The sequence below is a fragment of the Toxorhynchites rutilus genome, chromosome 2, assembly GCF_029784135.1.
Source record: "Toxorhynchites rutilus septentrionalis strain SRP chromosome 2, ASM2978413v1, whole genome shotgun sequence".
NCBI lineage: Eukaryota > Metazoa > Arthropoda > Insecta > Diptera > Culicidae > Toxorhynchites > Toxorhynchites rutilus.
This window is the reverse complement of record NC_073745.1, coordinates 102,795,985-102,812,482: the sequence shown is the minus strand read 5'-3', so window position 1 is coordinate 102,812,482 and position 16,498 is coordinate 102,795,985. Positions and strand designations below refer to the sequence as shown.

Sequence of the window (16,498 nt, the reverse complement as noted above, 5' to 3'; positions counted from 1 at the left end):
AAGTTATGACCAAAATAGAGAGTCGATGTAGAGAAATCGATCAAATCACTTACACTCCTTTCATTCTAAGCCCCTCAATTAGCAAATGCGTTTATAAGATTTGTCATTATTGATACATTTACCTGTCAACAGCAAACGCGACTATTTTTACGACCGCTTCAAGTGCGACTATTTCTAACCGTCGTGTCAAGTTAGGGAATAAACGCACAATAATATCCATACCAAGGCGCATAGAAGTATATCCTAAGGTGGGCCAACTTGCTAAAACCACTCTTCAGCCATCTTGGAAGTCTACTGTGTTTTGTTTGTAAACAAAACACAATGCGCTAGTGCCGAAGCTCGCTCCTGATCAAGATGAAGGAAATAATTCCCCTTCTGCTTTCTTCCGTACTGTTTTCATATATCGCTCCCCTAAGGGCATCCGCACCAATGCGTTACTATTCAAGGCTTCTAGTCTCGAGTTTTAGCCGTTGCTAATTTTTTTAACTCATCGATTTGCGCACCCGTCGTTGCTATCGCGGTTGCTATAGTATCACTTCTTTTTCGCACCGCAGGTTGCTAAATACAATTGCTATTACTAGAAGAAATGACAAGTGTCAGTTAATTCTCTTTTCGTCGCGTTTAATTTTTGGTAGATAAATACACTTATACACTTCCGAAATAATATTTCAGAGCAAAATCACAAAAAACGAACACAAGACGAATGAAACCCACAACAGATGTTTGACGTTTGTTGAAAATAGCAACACTTGGCTCGGTTGCTATCGCGTTGCCAAATTTGTTAACTCACTATTCACCGAGAGGCCGATTACTATTTCCCACACCTGAACCGCAACCACCAGTGGGGTTGCTGCGTTATGGTGAGGATTGTCAAAATGTCTGTAACGACGCATTGGTGCGGATGCTCTAACCAACTTAGTGACGAAACGGCCTCACCTAGTACCATAGACCCGTCTTGATCCACACTTCTAGATCAACATGTCAAAATGGTCTATCTTCTTTGATCGATTCTATTCATCTACATTCTCTTTCATTAATAACTCAGCAGTAATATGATTTCCTGATGTGTTCGACGACAAGGAGTGTGAAAAGGGGACCTCGTTTATCAAACTACATGGCAAACTGGAGCCAAATCTGTCTGAAAGGCCGTGGTTATCGAAAGAGAAAGACGGTGAAGAGAATCGATCAAAGAAGATAGACCCTTTTGACAAGTTGATCTAGACTTCGAAGAAAATCTCGAACCGAGTTACTAAAGGCTGATTTAGACGATGCCAGTCAGCGCTCTAGTTGAAGTATCCAGTGAATAGAGAACAGACACTCTGTTCAAGTTAGAGGCCAATTACTTGTTCGATACTGGTACAAGTAACTTGAACAGAGTGTCTGTTCTCTGTTCACTGGATACTTCAACTAGAGCGCTGACTGGCATAGTCTAAATCAGCCTTTAAGATTATTTCATGAAACGTATTGTAATACAAACAATCAGTGAACCCCTCGGAACACATCAAACAATCCAACAAAACGCCAAAGCCCTCCTGAGCAACATACAACGAACAAGGAAAGTCGAAAAGAAGATGCAAAGAGATTGCGGTATCTGATTTCGCACAAAATAGCCAAAATATTCGCTGAATCTGAAGTCTATACGTTTAGAATAGTGTTTGCCGCAAACTTCCCACAACGGACCGCCTAAAGGCGTTTAGTGTCTGGCGTAACGTTTGTTTGGAAGGTGAAAAATACAGTGCGAAACAATGCCGTCGAAGAAGAAAAAATACAATGCCCGATTTCCGGCGGTAAGCGGATTGTGGTTCTCTAGAATGTTTGGTGTTGTTCGATCAGTAAAGCAACTGGCTGCGCCCGTTGGGATGCGGAAGCCCGCCAATTAGCTTTTGCCAAAAATGGTGCAGCTTGCTGGGTGCTCTTAGATTTGTTATGTGCTTTATTTTGTGTTTGTTTATATGTATGTTTCACTGAAAGACTTCTGTTTTGTATCGTTTTAGGGAAGAATCAAGAAGATTATGCAGACCGATGAAGAGGTCGGTAAAGTTGCACAAGCGGTTCCTGTTATAATCTATATCCTTTTCAAATAGTATTTGGTTTGAACATTCTAATGGGTAACAAACATGTACGTGTTGACGTTGATTCATCCATTGCGTGTAACGAATATTAAACTCATTGGCCTTTTAATACAATAAGAATTTTTATGGCTCTAGTCTGAGCAAAAAAAAAATCTGTTGTAGAATCATTCCCGCTGTTTCTATTTCAGTGTCAGCCTCATTTGGCAGCGAAAGTTTTGTTAACTATCATGTCGATCTGTGAAGTGAATGGAGTTGATTTCTGCGTTTTTGGAAAACGCGCCATGAATCAACAAATTGTACAGAAAGATAATCTGTGGATGGAACCTTCAATCACATCGAAGTCCATCGAAAATTCTCTATGTAATGATGGGAGTTTTACGAGGGCAGTCCGATAAGTACTTAGCCTACAAAAAAACAAAAATTTTGGAAAAGTGGCGATTTATTTCTCAACATAATCTCCTTTTACTTTGATACACTTGACCCAGCGATGCTCCAACTTCTTTAATTTATGTGAAAAAAATCGCCGTGGCGGCGATGACCTCATTCGACCCAAATTTCTGCTAGGCGAGTGACTTTTCAAGTTTGGAAACAAACAAAAAGTCGCACGGGATAAATCTGGAGAATGCGGTGGATGGGGCAGCAATTCGTAGTGCAACTCGACCAATTTGGTCGTGGCGACGGCGGAATTTCCATTTTTCTAAAATTCGCGAACACGCCTGCTTCCACACACGGTCAAAACAAAACTACGATTCCGATTCGGCTGAAATTTTGACAGTAGCCGTTTACGAGGATGTACTACACGTAGATAATCTCTCTTGCGATACTGACACCATCGGACTATGAGACTAAGCACTTACCGGACCGCCCTTGTATATTACGTTGACGACAAAAGGTAAAGCTCAGACACTGTGGACGCTTATACATCAATCATGGTTAATCGAAATTCTGTGATCTATGGTTGTCTCGACAAAAATGTCAGAGGAATAGACTGCAAAGTCGATTTTTTGAATGATTTTTGAAATGCTGTAACTTTCTCAAAAATCAACTCATCAAGACGAGATTTACATCACTTTCATGCATCAAATTTAAAGTTCTAGAATGTTCAGTTGGAACGAACAGCGAAGACAGTTGATAATGGCACAAATAATTCGATGTTTCTTGTTTCAAGCAACAGAGTATGCGTGAAAGGGAGAGAGTTTGGATCACCGTGACTTGATGATTGCGTGGACATTGCTATAATAACACAAAGATTGTAAACACGTTGAGTGCCACTGTTTTAGAGCGACTCTATGGAAATTTTCAAACGTATTAGGGCTATCGTTTATTTCTTTCCGATATTTTTGTCCACAACACATACACACATGATGAGAATGTGTACGTAGAATACCCCAGAACTTGAATATTGAAACTTAAAAATTATGTACATCCCATCTTCATTCGCGAAGTTTTCACGAAGTTACAGCATTCCAAAAATCACTTGAAAATATTTACTTCGTACTCGTACTCTAAATGTACATACAGCGCGGACTCGATTATATACAGTTTCTGATTTCTTTTCACTATATATAATCGAATCCTGTATATAATCGAATCAAAAAAAATAATTTTTTATTGGTTTTTTTGCATGTATTTTTGTTTTTTTTTTAATATAAAAGAGGAATTTGATTTTTGATTCATCCCCTTAAAGTCAGGAAATACCTTTCTCACATGAAAAAAAAAATTATCCAGATTCTCTCAGAGGGTGATAGATGATCATATTTGATGGAAAAAATCCTTCTACGCATATGTTCGAATTTCAACAATGACAGAGTTATAGAACTTTTTTTTGTTTCGGACTCTGTTGCCTCGAACAGACTCTACATTACAAAGTACGCTACGGAAGACGATTCTGTTGCTTTCATTTGAAAGATGAGAAAATTTGATACAGGATATAGTAGTGTACATCTAAATTAATGGATTTTAATAACATTTTGGAAGTGAAAAACTTAAAAGTTAGTAATTTTTTATGTGTTATTATTAATGTCATCCTGATTTTTTTTATTAAACTGGATTGATTCTATCAATCAAAGCTCTCTATCCGCTCCACAATTTGTTCTTTGACACCCAACTTCTATCTATCTTAATTTGGCTGCAATATCGATATAATTAATTCCTGGTGAAAATTCAAGCAAAATCTTCAAAAATCACGATTTTTACTCCACTGTACATGAATTAGTCACTTAAATTACACCTTAACGTTGAAAGGTTACATTTCTTATTGAAATAAGTCATATTTGAAACACAAAAAAAATACCAACTCTATATAATCGAGTCCAAAATTGTATATAATCGAATCACATATAATCGAGTCCGACGAGTCCGAGGAGAGAGGGGTGTTATACCATCATAGAAACATTTCTCGTACTCAAAAACTCTCACATCCCAAATTTGGTTCCGTTTGCGTGATTGATTCTCGAGTAGCCCCCCACCTTAGGGAGGGGGAAGAGTGTCAAACCACCATAGAAACGTCTATTGCCCCCTAAAACCTCCATATACCGAAATTGGTTCCATTTGCTTGATTAGTTCTTGAGTTATGCAGAAACTTATGCTTCATCTGCATGATAGCCCCCCTCTTAGAGAGGGGGGACGAGTGTACTCACCATAGAAACGTTTTTTTCCCCTAAAACCTTCACTTACTAAATTTGGCTTCATTTGCTTGATTGGTTTTCGATGTTTGCAGAAATGTGTGTTTCATACGTATGGTGGACCCCCCCCCCTTTAAAAAGGAGAAGGAGTGTCTAACCACCATAGAAACATTTTTTGTCCCCTAAAACCTTCACATGCCAAATTTGGCTATGCAGAAATTTGTGTTTCATTTGTATGGCAGCCCCCCCCCCATCGAGAGGGGGAGGAGTGTCTACTCACCATAGAAACGTTTCTTGCTCCCTAAAACCTTTAGATGCCAAGTTTAGCTCCATTTGCTTGACTGGTTTTCGAGTTATCCAGAAATTTGTTTTTCATTTGTATGACAGCCCCCCTTTAGAGAGAGGGGAGGAGTGTCTACTCACCATAGAAACGTTTCTTGCCCCCTAAAACATTCAAATGTCAAATTGGGCTTCATTTGCTTGATTGGTTTTCGAGGTATGCAGAAATTTGTGTTCCATTCGTTTGGACGCACAATTGATTTTTTGTAGAGGCTCAATAAATATCGAAAAACGTTTGGAAAATTGGTCTAGCTAAATGAATTCTGCCACTTATGATCGGAATTCTTGTTGGCATTTTCAAAGAAAACATAAGTCCACATGGTGATGAAATGAGACTTATTGCTAATGAGTTGGTGTAACTATACAGCTAACGGTTTTATCTATATATATAGCCCAGGTTAGCGAGGAAATATAACAAACAGTTCCCATTATACTAAGTACGATAAAAACCCCTCATCAATTTTCCTTAACTCTCTTTAATACCTCGAACCCTCGAACTCTTCGTTGAATCCCTGCTGACGAAGACACTTCGCATAACCAACGCTCGGAATGCGAAGACTCTCTCACCGTCCCACATGAAACAGTGCATTATTTCCGAGAGTCGTTTTGATTTCTTGCGCGACCTGGTGAAAAACATACCGGACATCGGCGTCAACGAAGATCAGCTGTCCGGTTCCGAAGCTGGCTACGGTAACGAAACTGCAGCTTCACCCGCGTCTACATCCACGTCATCCTCTTCGAACGGAGGCGGTACGAGTCACAGCGGTGCGACCTTTTCCACGACTAGTGAGCCCAACTCAGGTGGAATGCAGTTGCAACGATCGGAATCATATACATCGGCGGGTAGCAGTAACTATGGCGGTGTGTTGTCTACACAAATTCCAAATCAACCAGCCTCTCACTCACAGCAGCATCAGTCAAATAGTGCAAAGCGAGCGCATAACCAAGCGAACTTCTATAAAGAAATATCGCTCGATGAATCCAGTAGTAGTAATCGGGAAGTACCCCGGAAGCTAACTAGACTGCATTCGGCACCGGCCGTTAGCGCCACCTCAACGAGTACCGGCCCTATCAAAATCAATATTCTACCGAACCTGTCGCCGGTTGGGTCGAGCGCCACCCAACAGCAGCTACAATCGAACAATAACAGTTCTGGTCCCAACAGTAACAACTATAAGGTACATTGAAAAAAAGGTTTTCATAGAGAGCAATTCCACGCTAAATCAGCCGGCCGCTGACCCGATCTTCTCCGATTTTTTTCAAACTTGGTACTTATGATGGAAACTTCCCACTTCCCACATTTATGATGGAAACACAATTTTCATTAGCATATGACCAATTTGAATTACGATTTATTTTTGAAAAGGACGTCATCGAAATAATCGATCTTTCTTTCAAAAAATTGTAACTCAAAATCCAGATGTCTGATTAAAATAAGATGTTCGACAAAGTTGTTGGAAAATCAATGAACTATTTTGAAAAAATTACATTTCACTGTGCACTGTCAAAAAATCTTACTCAAAAATTGAATTTAATATTAAAAACTTTTATATCTTGAAACACCTCCCTTCGTTATTTTTGTGAATATTTTTAGTGGAAAGCCCTTCCAATGAAACAAAGTTTGACGTACAGTGGTGCTGTGGTAAATTCACCAAAATGGAGATATGAATTAGTGAAAATATATGAAATTTCAATACTTTGTAATACTTTGTCTACATACGATTCAACATGAAAACCTACATATAACGCTTCGTTCTGGGACCAACCGTTCTAGAAATATAGGGGAACCCGGGGCAAGAGTGCCCATCTGATTATTTTGCCTATTTCCTTCTTTTACAATTATTTAACTACAGAACTTTGTTTTTTACAGATACTGCATATATCTCACATATTATCAGCCAGAACCTTAAATATTTTTTTATTGGAAAACATATAAATACTAACCGAGCTTCTAACAACTCCAATCTATATAAGAACGCACATTTTGGAGGCGAATGAACTGCAAAGTTTAAAGCCTCTTAAAAACAAAGAAACGAAACGAAATAAGAACGCACAGGCGCAAATTAACGAAATACCCTCAGTTTCTATATGTTTGCATGACTCCACCCATAAATACAAATAGAATAATCATTTTTCTTCAACTGTATGAACTAATTTAAATCGTACGCATTTATTTCAATAAAAAATTAATTTATTATCTCTAACTTCCGGGGCAAAAGGAGCCATTATTACCGGGGGAAAAATGCTATAGTCGTAACCTCGAATTCGATCTCTCAAACGCAAATAGTGTAATCGTGATTGTGTTTGTTTTGGTCATGATTTGTAAATATGAACGGATTTCGTTCCGAAAACAGTGGCAGATGAAAACTATGGTTGTTGCCGTACATTATGTGAATCATGGAGACGAGCTGCGGAGGAATATAGTTTGCCCAGAAGAACATTTGCCAAATATGTGCAGAAGTTAGTCCGTTTTAAAACTGTGTTTTCTAAACAACAGGAGGAGTAACTCGTGAGTCACATCCTTAATATGCAGAAGTTATTTCATGGGCTGACAACACACGACATCCCGAACCTAGGGTATAAAATCGCAGAGTGAAATATTTAAGATCACTCTTTCGACAAAACATCCAAATTGGCCGGAGAAGATTGGCTTGCCGGTTTCCGTGAAAGCCACCAGAACTCGAGTTTGCGTTCTTTGGAACCACCGTGAATTTCACAGTCCTTTTTTCATCAAAAATTATAATTTTATATGATTGGCACTCTTGCCCCGTATTGGAAAAATACAAGCCAAAAACATAATTTTTGTAAATGAAACATTTTCATAGTAAACATAACTTTTGAACAATTTGATGCGTAGCTACACCTAAATAGGAGTATAAATGAACAAACCAGCAAAAAAATGGAAAAAATATAACAAAAGAGCATTCAAAAACGCGTATTAGCTTAAGGTGGAACTCTTGCCTCGGGTTCCCCTAATCATTTTTTAGAGCCCCGCATACTATAGACTTTCTATTAACCAACAGTTTGATCGCGTCGGCCTTCTGGTGCAAAAACCGACCCAACTGAATCGGCGTAATGTGCGCACATGCATACTTCTTCGTATCGACCGACAAATCAGTCTGCAGTATGCGGAGGCTCTTATAGTGGAAACGATGTCAGTGAAATTTCCATACGATGTCGGAACACTTATTTGTTGTTATTTTATTTATCGTTATTTCCATCAACAATCCTTCACATACCATTTATATTTGTGAAGAAAAAAGCAAAAAATTCAAAAGAAACTAGCTCTTCTTGCCATTCGTTTGGAAGTTCCTCCTATTGCATCACATGTGAAGTTGCAAAAAAAATGCCATTCAACTTCTGAACCATAGCTTCTCGTATATTCTCATAGACTAGCAATGTGTTTTCTATTCTTGTACTGAGAAGCAGCACCATCTGACATAAAGATACACTTTTTTATAGATACAGTCGATTTCAAATGCCCCAATAATTTCGATATAAACAGCAGCACTGCAAAGGCACCATGTTTCAAAACCTCAGAAATGACAATAAAGCTCAAGTTCTGTAGTGTACTATTATCATTGCAATAAACTGCAAACGGGTGTATTGTGCACTGGGAATTATTCCAATAGCTCTGCACCTCATCTTGTAAAACGAAAGTATAATTTTACGTTATAAGTATAATAATTTCTTCTGTCAAACATTGTTTTCTTGTTTTCGGAAATCTTGCTTGTTCATTTTTAATGAAATCGTGATGTACCAATTTATCAATTTTGACATGAGCGATTTTGACATTCTTGTGAAGAATTTCCAATTTCACATCTATCAGTTGACACCCTCTGCTCAAAAGCCACCTCTATAACATTTTTTTATTCAATTGAACTTGAATTTTTTCCGCTTCAAAGCGATCATGAGAATTTTTCGATGGCGGAACTCTCAATTGCCCTTCTCTCATGTAACAATTCAGCTCCGGGGTCGGACAAGATTAAATCAACTTGTTGAAGTACCTTCCCGACTTGGCAAAACAGCGTTTGCTGAACTTGTTCAACAAGTTTCTGCAGCTGAATATTGTCCCGCATGACTGGAGACAAGTGAGAGTGATAGCCATACGAAAACCCAACAAGCCAGCTTGCGATTCGTATAGGCCGATTGCAATGTTATCCTGTAAAAAATTAGAAAAATATTAGAGAAAATGATTCTACTTCGTTTGGACAAGTGGGCCGAAACGAACAATTTGCTGTCAAATACCCAGTTTGGCTTCCGCCGAGGTGAAGGGACGAATGATTGTCTCGCGCTGCTATCTTATGAAATCCAAATCGCATTTGCTCGCAAATAACAAATGGCTTTCGTTTTTCTCGATATCAAAGTGGTCTTTGATTCAGTTTCCATGGAAATTCTCTCAGAGAAGCTTCATAATCGTGGACTTTCACCAGTTCTGAATAATTTCCTGTACAATTTACTGCCAGAAAAGCACAAGATTTTCTCTCATGGCATCTCGAAATCTTCTCGTTACAGTTTTATGGGCCTACCGCAAGGCTCCTGCCTCCTGCCTCCTGCTTGTACAGTTTTTACATCAATGATATGGATGATTGTCTAACTATAGACTGCACGCTGAGACAACTTGCAGACGATAGAATTATTTCCATCACGGGTACTAATCCCGTCGTTCTGCAAAAGTCGTTGCAAGATACCCTGAATAATCTGTTCACGTGGGCCCTTAAGCTGGGTATCGAATTCTCTATGGAGAAAACTGAAATGGTCGTTTTTTCTAGGAAGCACGAACCCGTCCAATTCCAGCTTCACCTATCCGGCAATACTATCATGCACTCTAAGTTTTTAAAATATCTGGGTGTATATTTTGATTCAAAATGTACCTGGGGAAGACACATTGTGTATCTGAAACAGAAATGCCAGCAAAGAATCAATTTTCTCCAAACAATTACCGGAACATGGTGGGGTGCCCATCCAGGAGACCTCATTAAGCTATACAAAACAACGATGTTATCAGTGTTAGAATATACCAGTTTTTGCTATCCCGTGATTCATATTCTCAAGCTGGAGAGGATACAATATCGTTGCTTGCGTATAACCATGGGGTGTTTGGATTCGACACATACGATGAGTCTCGAAGTCTTGGCAGGAGTACCCCCGCTTACTCTTCGTTTCACAGAATTATCCTACAGCTGTGAAAATATACTCCAACTGACTCCTCAGTCAAGTTTTATGTCTTTACTAGCTGGCCCGGCAAACTTCGTCCCGCCCAAAATTTGTTTTTTGTTATCAATACAAAATTGGCAGCGCATGTGGAGTGAAGATGAGTTCGCTCGTTGGTTACACACGATTATCCCTAAGGTCACGACGAGTGCATGGTTGAAGGGATTGATGTAGGTCGTGATTTCATTCGCGTGATACCTCGGCTTATGGCCAATCACTACAACCTAAACGCGCATCTTTATCGCATTGGGCTCGCAGCAAACAATCTTTGTGATCGTGGCGATGGCTACCACGACATCGAGCATATTGTCTGGTCGTGTATCCGGTTCCATGCTGCTCGCTCTCAGCTCTCGAAAATGGTCAGTCTTAGGACAATACAGTTTACAGTTTTTCATGCCAAATAGCGTGTAGTTTATTCCGTTACTTTTCTTGTAAAGCTAAAATTTCACAAAGTACTGAAATTTCATAAATTTTCAAAAAATTGTATCTCCATTTAGGAGAGTTTACCACGGCACCACTGTACATCAAACTTAGTTAAATTGGAAGGGCTTTTTAATAAAAATATACAAAAAAATATTGAAGGGTTGGTGGGGTTATTCGGCGCTGTAGGTGTTACGAAAATGTCCATGATTGTCCCCGTGAGGGGGGTAGGGGTATAGCCAATGTCTACGTGTATACGTGAAATAAATATTTGAGAAAAAAAAATCACATCTATATTTAACACGTTAGGCCCCGATTTTTTTCTTGCAGTGCTTTTCGTTCAGCGCGCATCAGAGGCGTTTGCACAATATCAGTGTCAGTTCTAGTTCCCAAAAATACTTATTGTATAGATAAAAAAAAAGAGTCCGCAATTTGACTAGTAAGTAGTCACATTTTGTGGAACATTCGAAAACAAACCGTATTTATTTTTATTTTATTATTTGTAGCTGTTAGTCCCAGACACTCAGCACTTTTCTACCAAAAAGCTCAATGTCGGCCGCTAGGGACCGACGCTGTGCTCAACGTGTTAAAAATCAACGAAATCTGTTTTTCATTATTAAAAATTTTAAAAGTTTCCTATTATGCTTGTTCTGCATATTTAAAAAACAAAAGTTTGAGCCGCCTGATGTTTTTTTTGAAATAATTGTCAGTGTGAACACAATGGTACAATTCGTGGTTTTTGGAAATGCTTAAAATGAAATTGCTACGGAAGTAAATAATCTAGCAATTTTGTGTCAGAGAACTAATCAGAGAAGCAGTTTGTGAAGATTTATAAGTTTGATCAAGAGCTCCTCGATACGTTACCAAATATCCTAAGTACAGTGTTGGAAAGAAAAAAGTAAACAGCTTTATGCAAAATACTTTTTCATGATTTTTTTTTGGTAAATGAACGTATTTTTTACAATGCAAAGGATGTAAACAAGACATTGCAGTGATGTAAAATTTGTATGATAATGAAAGATAAACAAGATTTTTCAATTCGTTGTGAACTTTAGATGTGTATCTACTGACTAATGCGTTTTAGAATACTCTTTTTATATTAAAAATATATTCTAAAACTCTCGTTCGTGTGCCATCTTTCGAAACAGTCTCTCAAAATGAGGTCCTGGTTTTTGACTATAGTTCTGCACGGTAAAAGTTTGGTGCCTGAGAACAGAAATTGAGAGAGAAAGAATAAAGAAAAAATATTCAGGAATGTCCACGTGGACAACAGGGAAAGGGGTCTGGTCAATGTCCACGCTTGTCCACGGAGGGGGAGGGGGAGTCTAAAATCGTGCGTTTTGTGTCCATGTGGTATGTGGACAGCCCCTTTGTCGAACATCATATTCATCTGGATTTTGATTTACGATTTTTTGAAAGAAAGACCAATGGTTTCGATTACGCCTTTTTCGAAAATCAGTCGTAATTTAAATTGGTCATATAATAATAAAAATTGTGTTTTTGGGAAGCATCCATCATAAGTACCAAGTTTAAAAAAAATTTGAGAAGGTCGAGTCAGAATTTGCTGGCTGATTTGGCGTGGAATTGCTCTAGATCATTTCGCTGCAACTGTTTTTATTTCAGATATCATTCAAAATCGAGCCACTCACTCCCGCTGTGGTGCCTCCCGCAAACATTGATCAACCCACCATCAAAATAGACTACACCAACCTGAAGCTCCCGATGACGATTGCAGCAGAACAACCAAAGCAGTCATCGAACGCCCGCCATCAGTCCCAACCGACGATCAAGATCGATCTGAGCAGTATCACAAACTTCAGTTCCAAACCACAGTCATCATCATCAGCATCTTCATCACCGGCGCTAACAGGTGGTGGCGTCATCGTGTCAAAGCAAGTGCCTTCAACGCCAACTGCGCACACTCCCTCAACGCCCTCGACGCCCCTTTCGGCGCTAAGCAATGCGTCTTCGTCCGGTTCGAGCAGTAAAAACCCCTACATCTTTCAACATTCTACTGTGTCCGCCGCGCAGAACGCATCTGTCCTTGCTTCTTCATCGCTAGTAGCCACTAGCGGAACTGCGGTCGCTGCCGTTGCTCCTCTTTATTCCAGCGTTTCCTCCAGCGCGATTCCAGACATGGACGAGGATTACGACGATATTTAACTCTACGTAAAGTGTAGCATTGTGCGCGTAGGCAGCCTGGCTAGTAAGCCTACCTTATGTATTCTTACTTTTTCGGGACTCACTCTATTTTCTTTGCATTTATTTGCGATGGAAACTGCGATTGAAATACAGTACGCTCTCGGTAGCATCAGACATACTCAGCCCTATTCTGTATTCCGACGGATTTCCATTTCGTTCGAAACCGTTATTTCGTTCGAGTTACAATTTCGCATTTCCTATTTCGAACGTTTTGTCCATTTAATGTTCGAAGAGAAACAGATCGAACGGAATGCAAAAACAACCCAAACGAAACACAGAATGGAATTTTATCAAGTCGTTCGAAATATTTCGAATCGGTTGAAATACAGAATAGGGGTGACTGTGCCGAATTCGTCATTCAATCTTCCGCATGTGTGTCTTGACTCAAACAAATTTTACAACAGGAAGCCTCAGCTAATGGTGCTCACGGTTCATCCATCTTCGATTGGGGTGATATAGAAAACAGCCGGCTTAGTGAGAACTATCAGACGAATTCGACACCAGTGCAACTAGTCCTCCTGGCAAAATGCGAACTGCATCGCACTGCAGCATCGAGAACCCCTCACTCACTGTATTCCGCGCCCACTTTCTGTCCGGTGACTACTACTATTGTACTATTGCATATCACGATTTCCTTTCCAACTGCTTGGTAGGATATATGTGTATATGTACAGATAGGAACACACACAATTTCATCCCCGTAGGTTTAAGTTGTTAATATAATTAGGTTGTTCACTAGACGAGAAAGAGAGATGAGTAATCAAGATTCGAAAGAAGATGATTTTTTGGTAGACATAAGAAAGTATGATTTCCTTCACTTGTTCGAACTTGGTGTTCATGAAACGTGCGCTAGCATCGAGAAACGAGCATTACACAAGAGAAGAATGAATGTTAGTTCAAACGTATCATTTTCACCTAGTACCAACTGCTCGCTACCACAACGTTAGCGACGGTTCTCTGGGTGAGAAGTTACACTCATTGCATACGCTAGAATATTTTTACGCCACTGTACAACTGGAGTCGATATTGATGAATAAATTTACCTGAACGAGGAAAGGATAGCTTTTGGGAAGCCGTGGAATTAAGAGAAATGCACTAGTCGTTTTAGATTACTTTCCACTCATTAGGTTAGGCTTCCTTGTTCTTTATCTGTAATACCCCCACTCAATCCCAAATAGCTTTCGAGTTCTAGTCCTGAAAGGTAAACATGAATTGAGGAGTCTCGTGAGAGTAGTCATCATTAAAGACGTGCTTTCCGGTCGCTCCGTTAGCTTTATTTAGTTTTTTTTCAGCCGACTGTGGCGTGATAGAAAAAGTTGTGTTTCAAAAAGTGTCCGAAAGATGTGATTATGGGGATTTTAAATTCGTACTTTTTTGGAGAATTTAGAAAGTGAAATAAATGAAGGTTTAGACATGATCAACTTAAAGGGCACTTGTTCTTTTATATAATTTTGAAATTTCAAAAATTATTTAACAGCGAGTTCGAGCCATCAAAGTCAATTTTACTCCGATTCCATATGTGAGAAAGTTACGAATTCTTGGGATACTACTAGACGCAAAAATCAATCTTCTTCAACACTTCAAAGAGACCAAACACAGTTGCGATCGTAGATTGAACATACTCCTAATACTGGGACGCCGTTTAGTCAGAAGCAGTCGCTCAACCCTTCTAAACATAGGGTCAGCTTTTGTAACATCTAAACTATTGTACTATTGTAGTCTTCACTAGTATCAACTTAGATGCATTGGAACGCATCCTTTCAACAACGTACAATGAAGTAATAAGACATGCCTCAGGTGCGTTCAAAACCAGCCCCATCCACTCCATTATGACTGAAGCAGGTTGTCTACCATTTCGTCTTGTACTGATACAGCGCTTATCACAACTCACAGTGCGACTCGCGGAAAAAACAGATCAGTAACTGTCCTACCGGTAATGAAACGAGCAGCTGATCTTTTCTCAGCCCGAACAGGACAATCTTTGCCAAACGTTTGTAACATATTGAGACAAAACGACAGGGAGTGGTTAACCCCATCACCATCTATATGTAGCGACTTAAAAAAAGAGAGCCGTCACTGCAAGCCAAATTGTCGTGTCGATTTTTACTGAAATCATTACAAACAAATTTCCCAATCATGTTAGAGTATTCATTGACGGATCACAGATCAACGAAACAACTGGTGCGGGAACTGTAACAGGAACTAAACGAATTTCTCTCAGCTTGTCAGGAATGTGTGGCATAATGTCAGCAGAAGCATTCGCACTTAAGGCTGCTTTATCAGAGACTAGTAACCAGGAACCAACCATCATACTAACCGATTCGGCCAGCTGTTTGGATGCTCTTCAAAAAGGGAAATCAACTCATCCCTGGATTCAAGCGATTGAACGTGAAGTGGGAGGGAGAAATGTTATGTTCTGTTGGATTCCTGGTCAAGCGGAAATTTCGGGAAATGAGGAAGCTGATAGATTAGCGAACCAAGGACGGAACGAAACTCCACAAATCATGGCAATTCCCGCACAAGATGCTGTACGTTTCATAAAACAACGCATCTGGTGTGTTTGGGAAAACTAGTTGAGACAAACACATGCGCACTTACGTCAAATTAAGCCAATCGTCTGCAAATATGTGGACTGTAAAAATTCATCGGAGCAATGTGTTCTCATCAGGCTACGCATTGGGCACACCCGACTGACCCACTCCCATGTTTTATGGCGGGTTTACATTAGGGAGATCTATAGCTATAGATGGATTTATTCACGTGAAAATAGATGTAAACGGGTGAGAATAAATATGATACACTTATTCGAGGTATATATAACTTGAATAAATTCAGCATATGTAAACGATTGTGAATTTCTCACTGGTGAGAAATCACTAAAGTTGGATGCAGTTCTACTTCAGGTGAATAAATTCACCTAAGATATGAATATATTCATTATAGAAGTTCACGCTAGTGTAAACGGTTGATGCGATTTCTATAAATCTCATCATATTTCTTCACATGAATATATCACTAGTCTAAACCCACCCTTAGAAAAGAAACCCCCACCAAGGTGCCGCTTCTTCGGAACGCAGCTTACTGTGACTGATATACTTGTGGATTGCAGATGACTCGACGAAAAAAGAAGAAAATATGAAATGAATGGCACAATAGCAACTATTCTTGCAAACACCAACAGGCAGGAAGAAGCAGTAATCAGGTTTTTGAAAGATGCAAATGTGTTCAAAGAAATTTAGTTTAGTTAGTTTTCACTGTATTTTAATTCTTTTCGTTTTTCTCCTTCAGTAAATGATACGAATGTCACATTGTGATAAAGTGTCTCAAATCAGATAAAAAAAATTATAAGGAGCTACTCGATTTTTTTGGGTGAGCTGTTAATCTGAAAGACCTCGTAAGAGAGAGAGTAGCAATGTGTAGCGCACTTTGAGCCAGTATTCTACAGAGTGGCACGTAAGTCACGCAACCGATTTGCACAAAAAAATCGTATAAAAAAATGTCTCACGATACAAAATCTTTATTCTCGAACTAGTTGACCCGACGAACTTCGTTCCACCCAAAATAGATTTTTTGATTAGAATACTTTCAAACATCCACGTTTTCTTACTAAGTGAACGTTGGTGAGTC

General features: G+C 39.3%; 1 protein-coding gene across 1 annotated transcript; it reads left to right on the top strand.

Moving 5' to 3' along the window:
* The first annotated feature begins 1,513 nt into the window (after positions 1 to 1,513).
* LOC129769907 (dr1-associated corepressor homolog) lies at positions 1,514 to 12,977 on the top strand. The gene is made up of 4 exons (XM_055772443.1): positions 1,514 to 1,787; positions 1,995 to 2,067; positions 5,519 to 6,213; positions 12,293 to 12,977. Exons 1-4 carry the CDS (start codon positions 1,746 to 1,748, stop codon positions 12,830 to 12,832), a joined length of 1,350 nt encoding a protein of 449 aa, XP_055628418.1. The 5' UTR covers positions 1,514 to 1,745; the 3' UTR covers positions 12,833 to 12,977.
* The last annotated feature ends 3,521 nt before the right edge of the window (positions 12,978 to 16,498 follow it).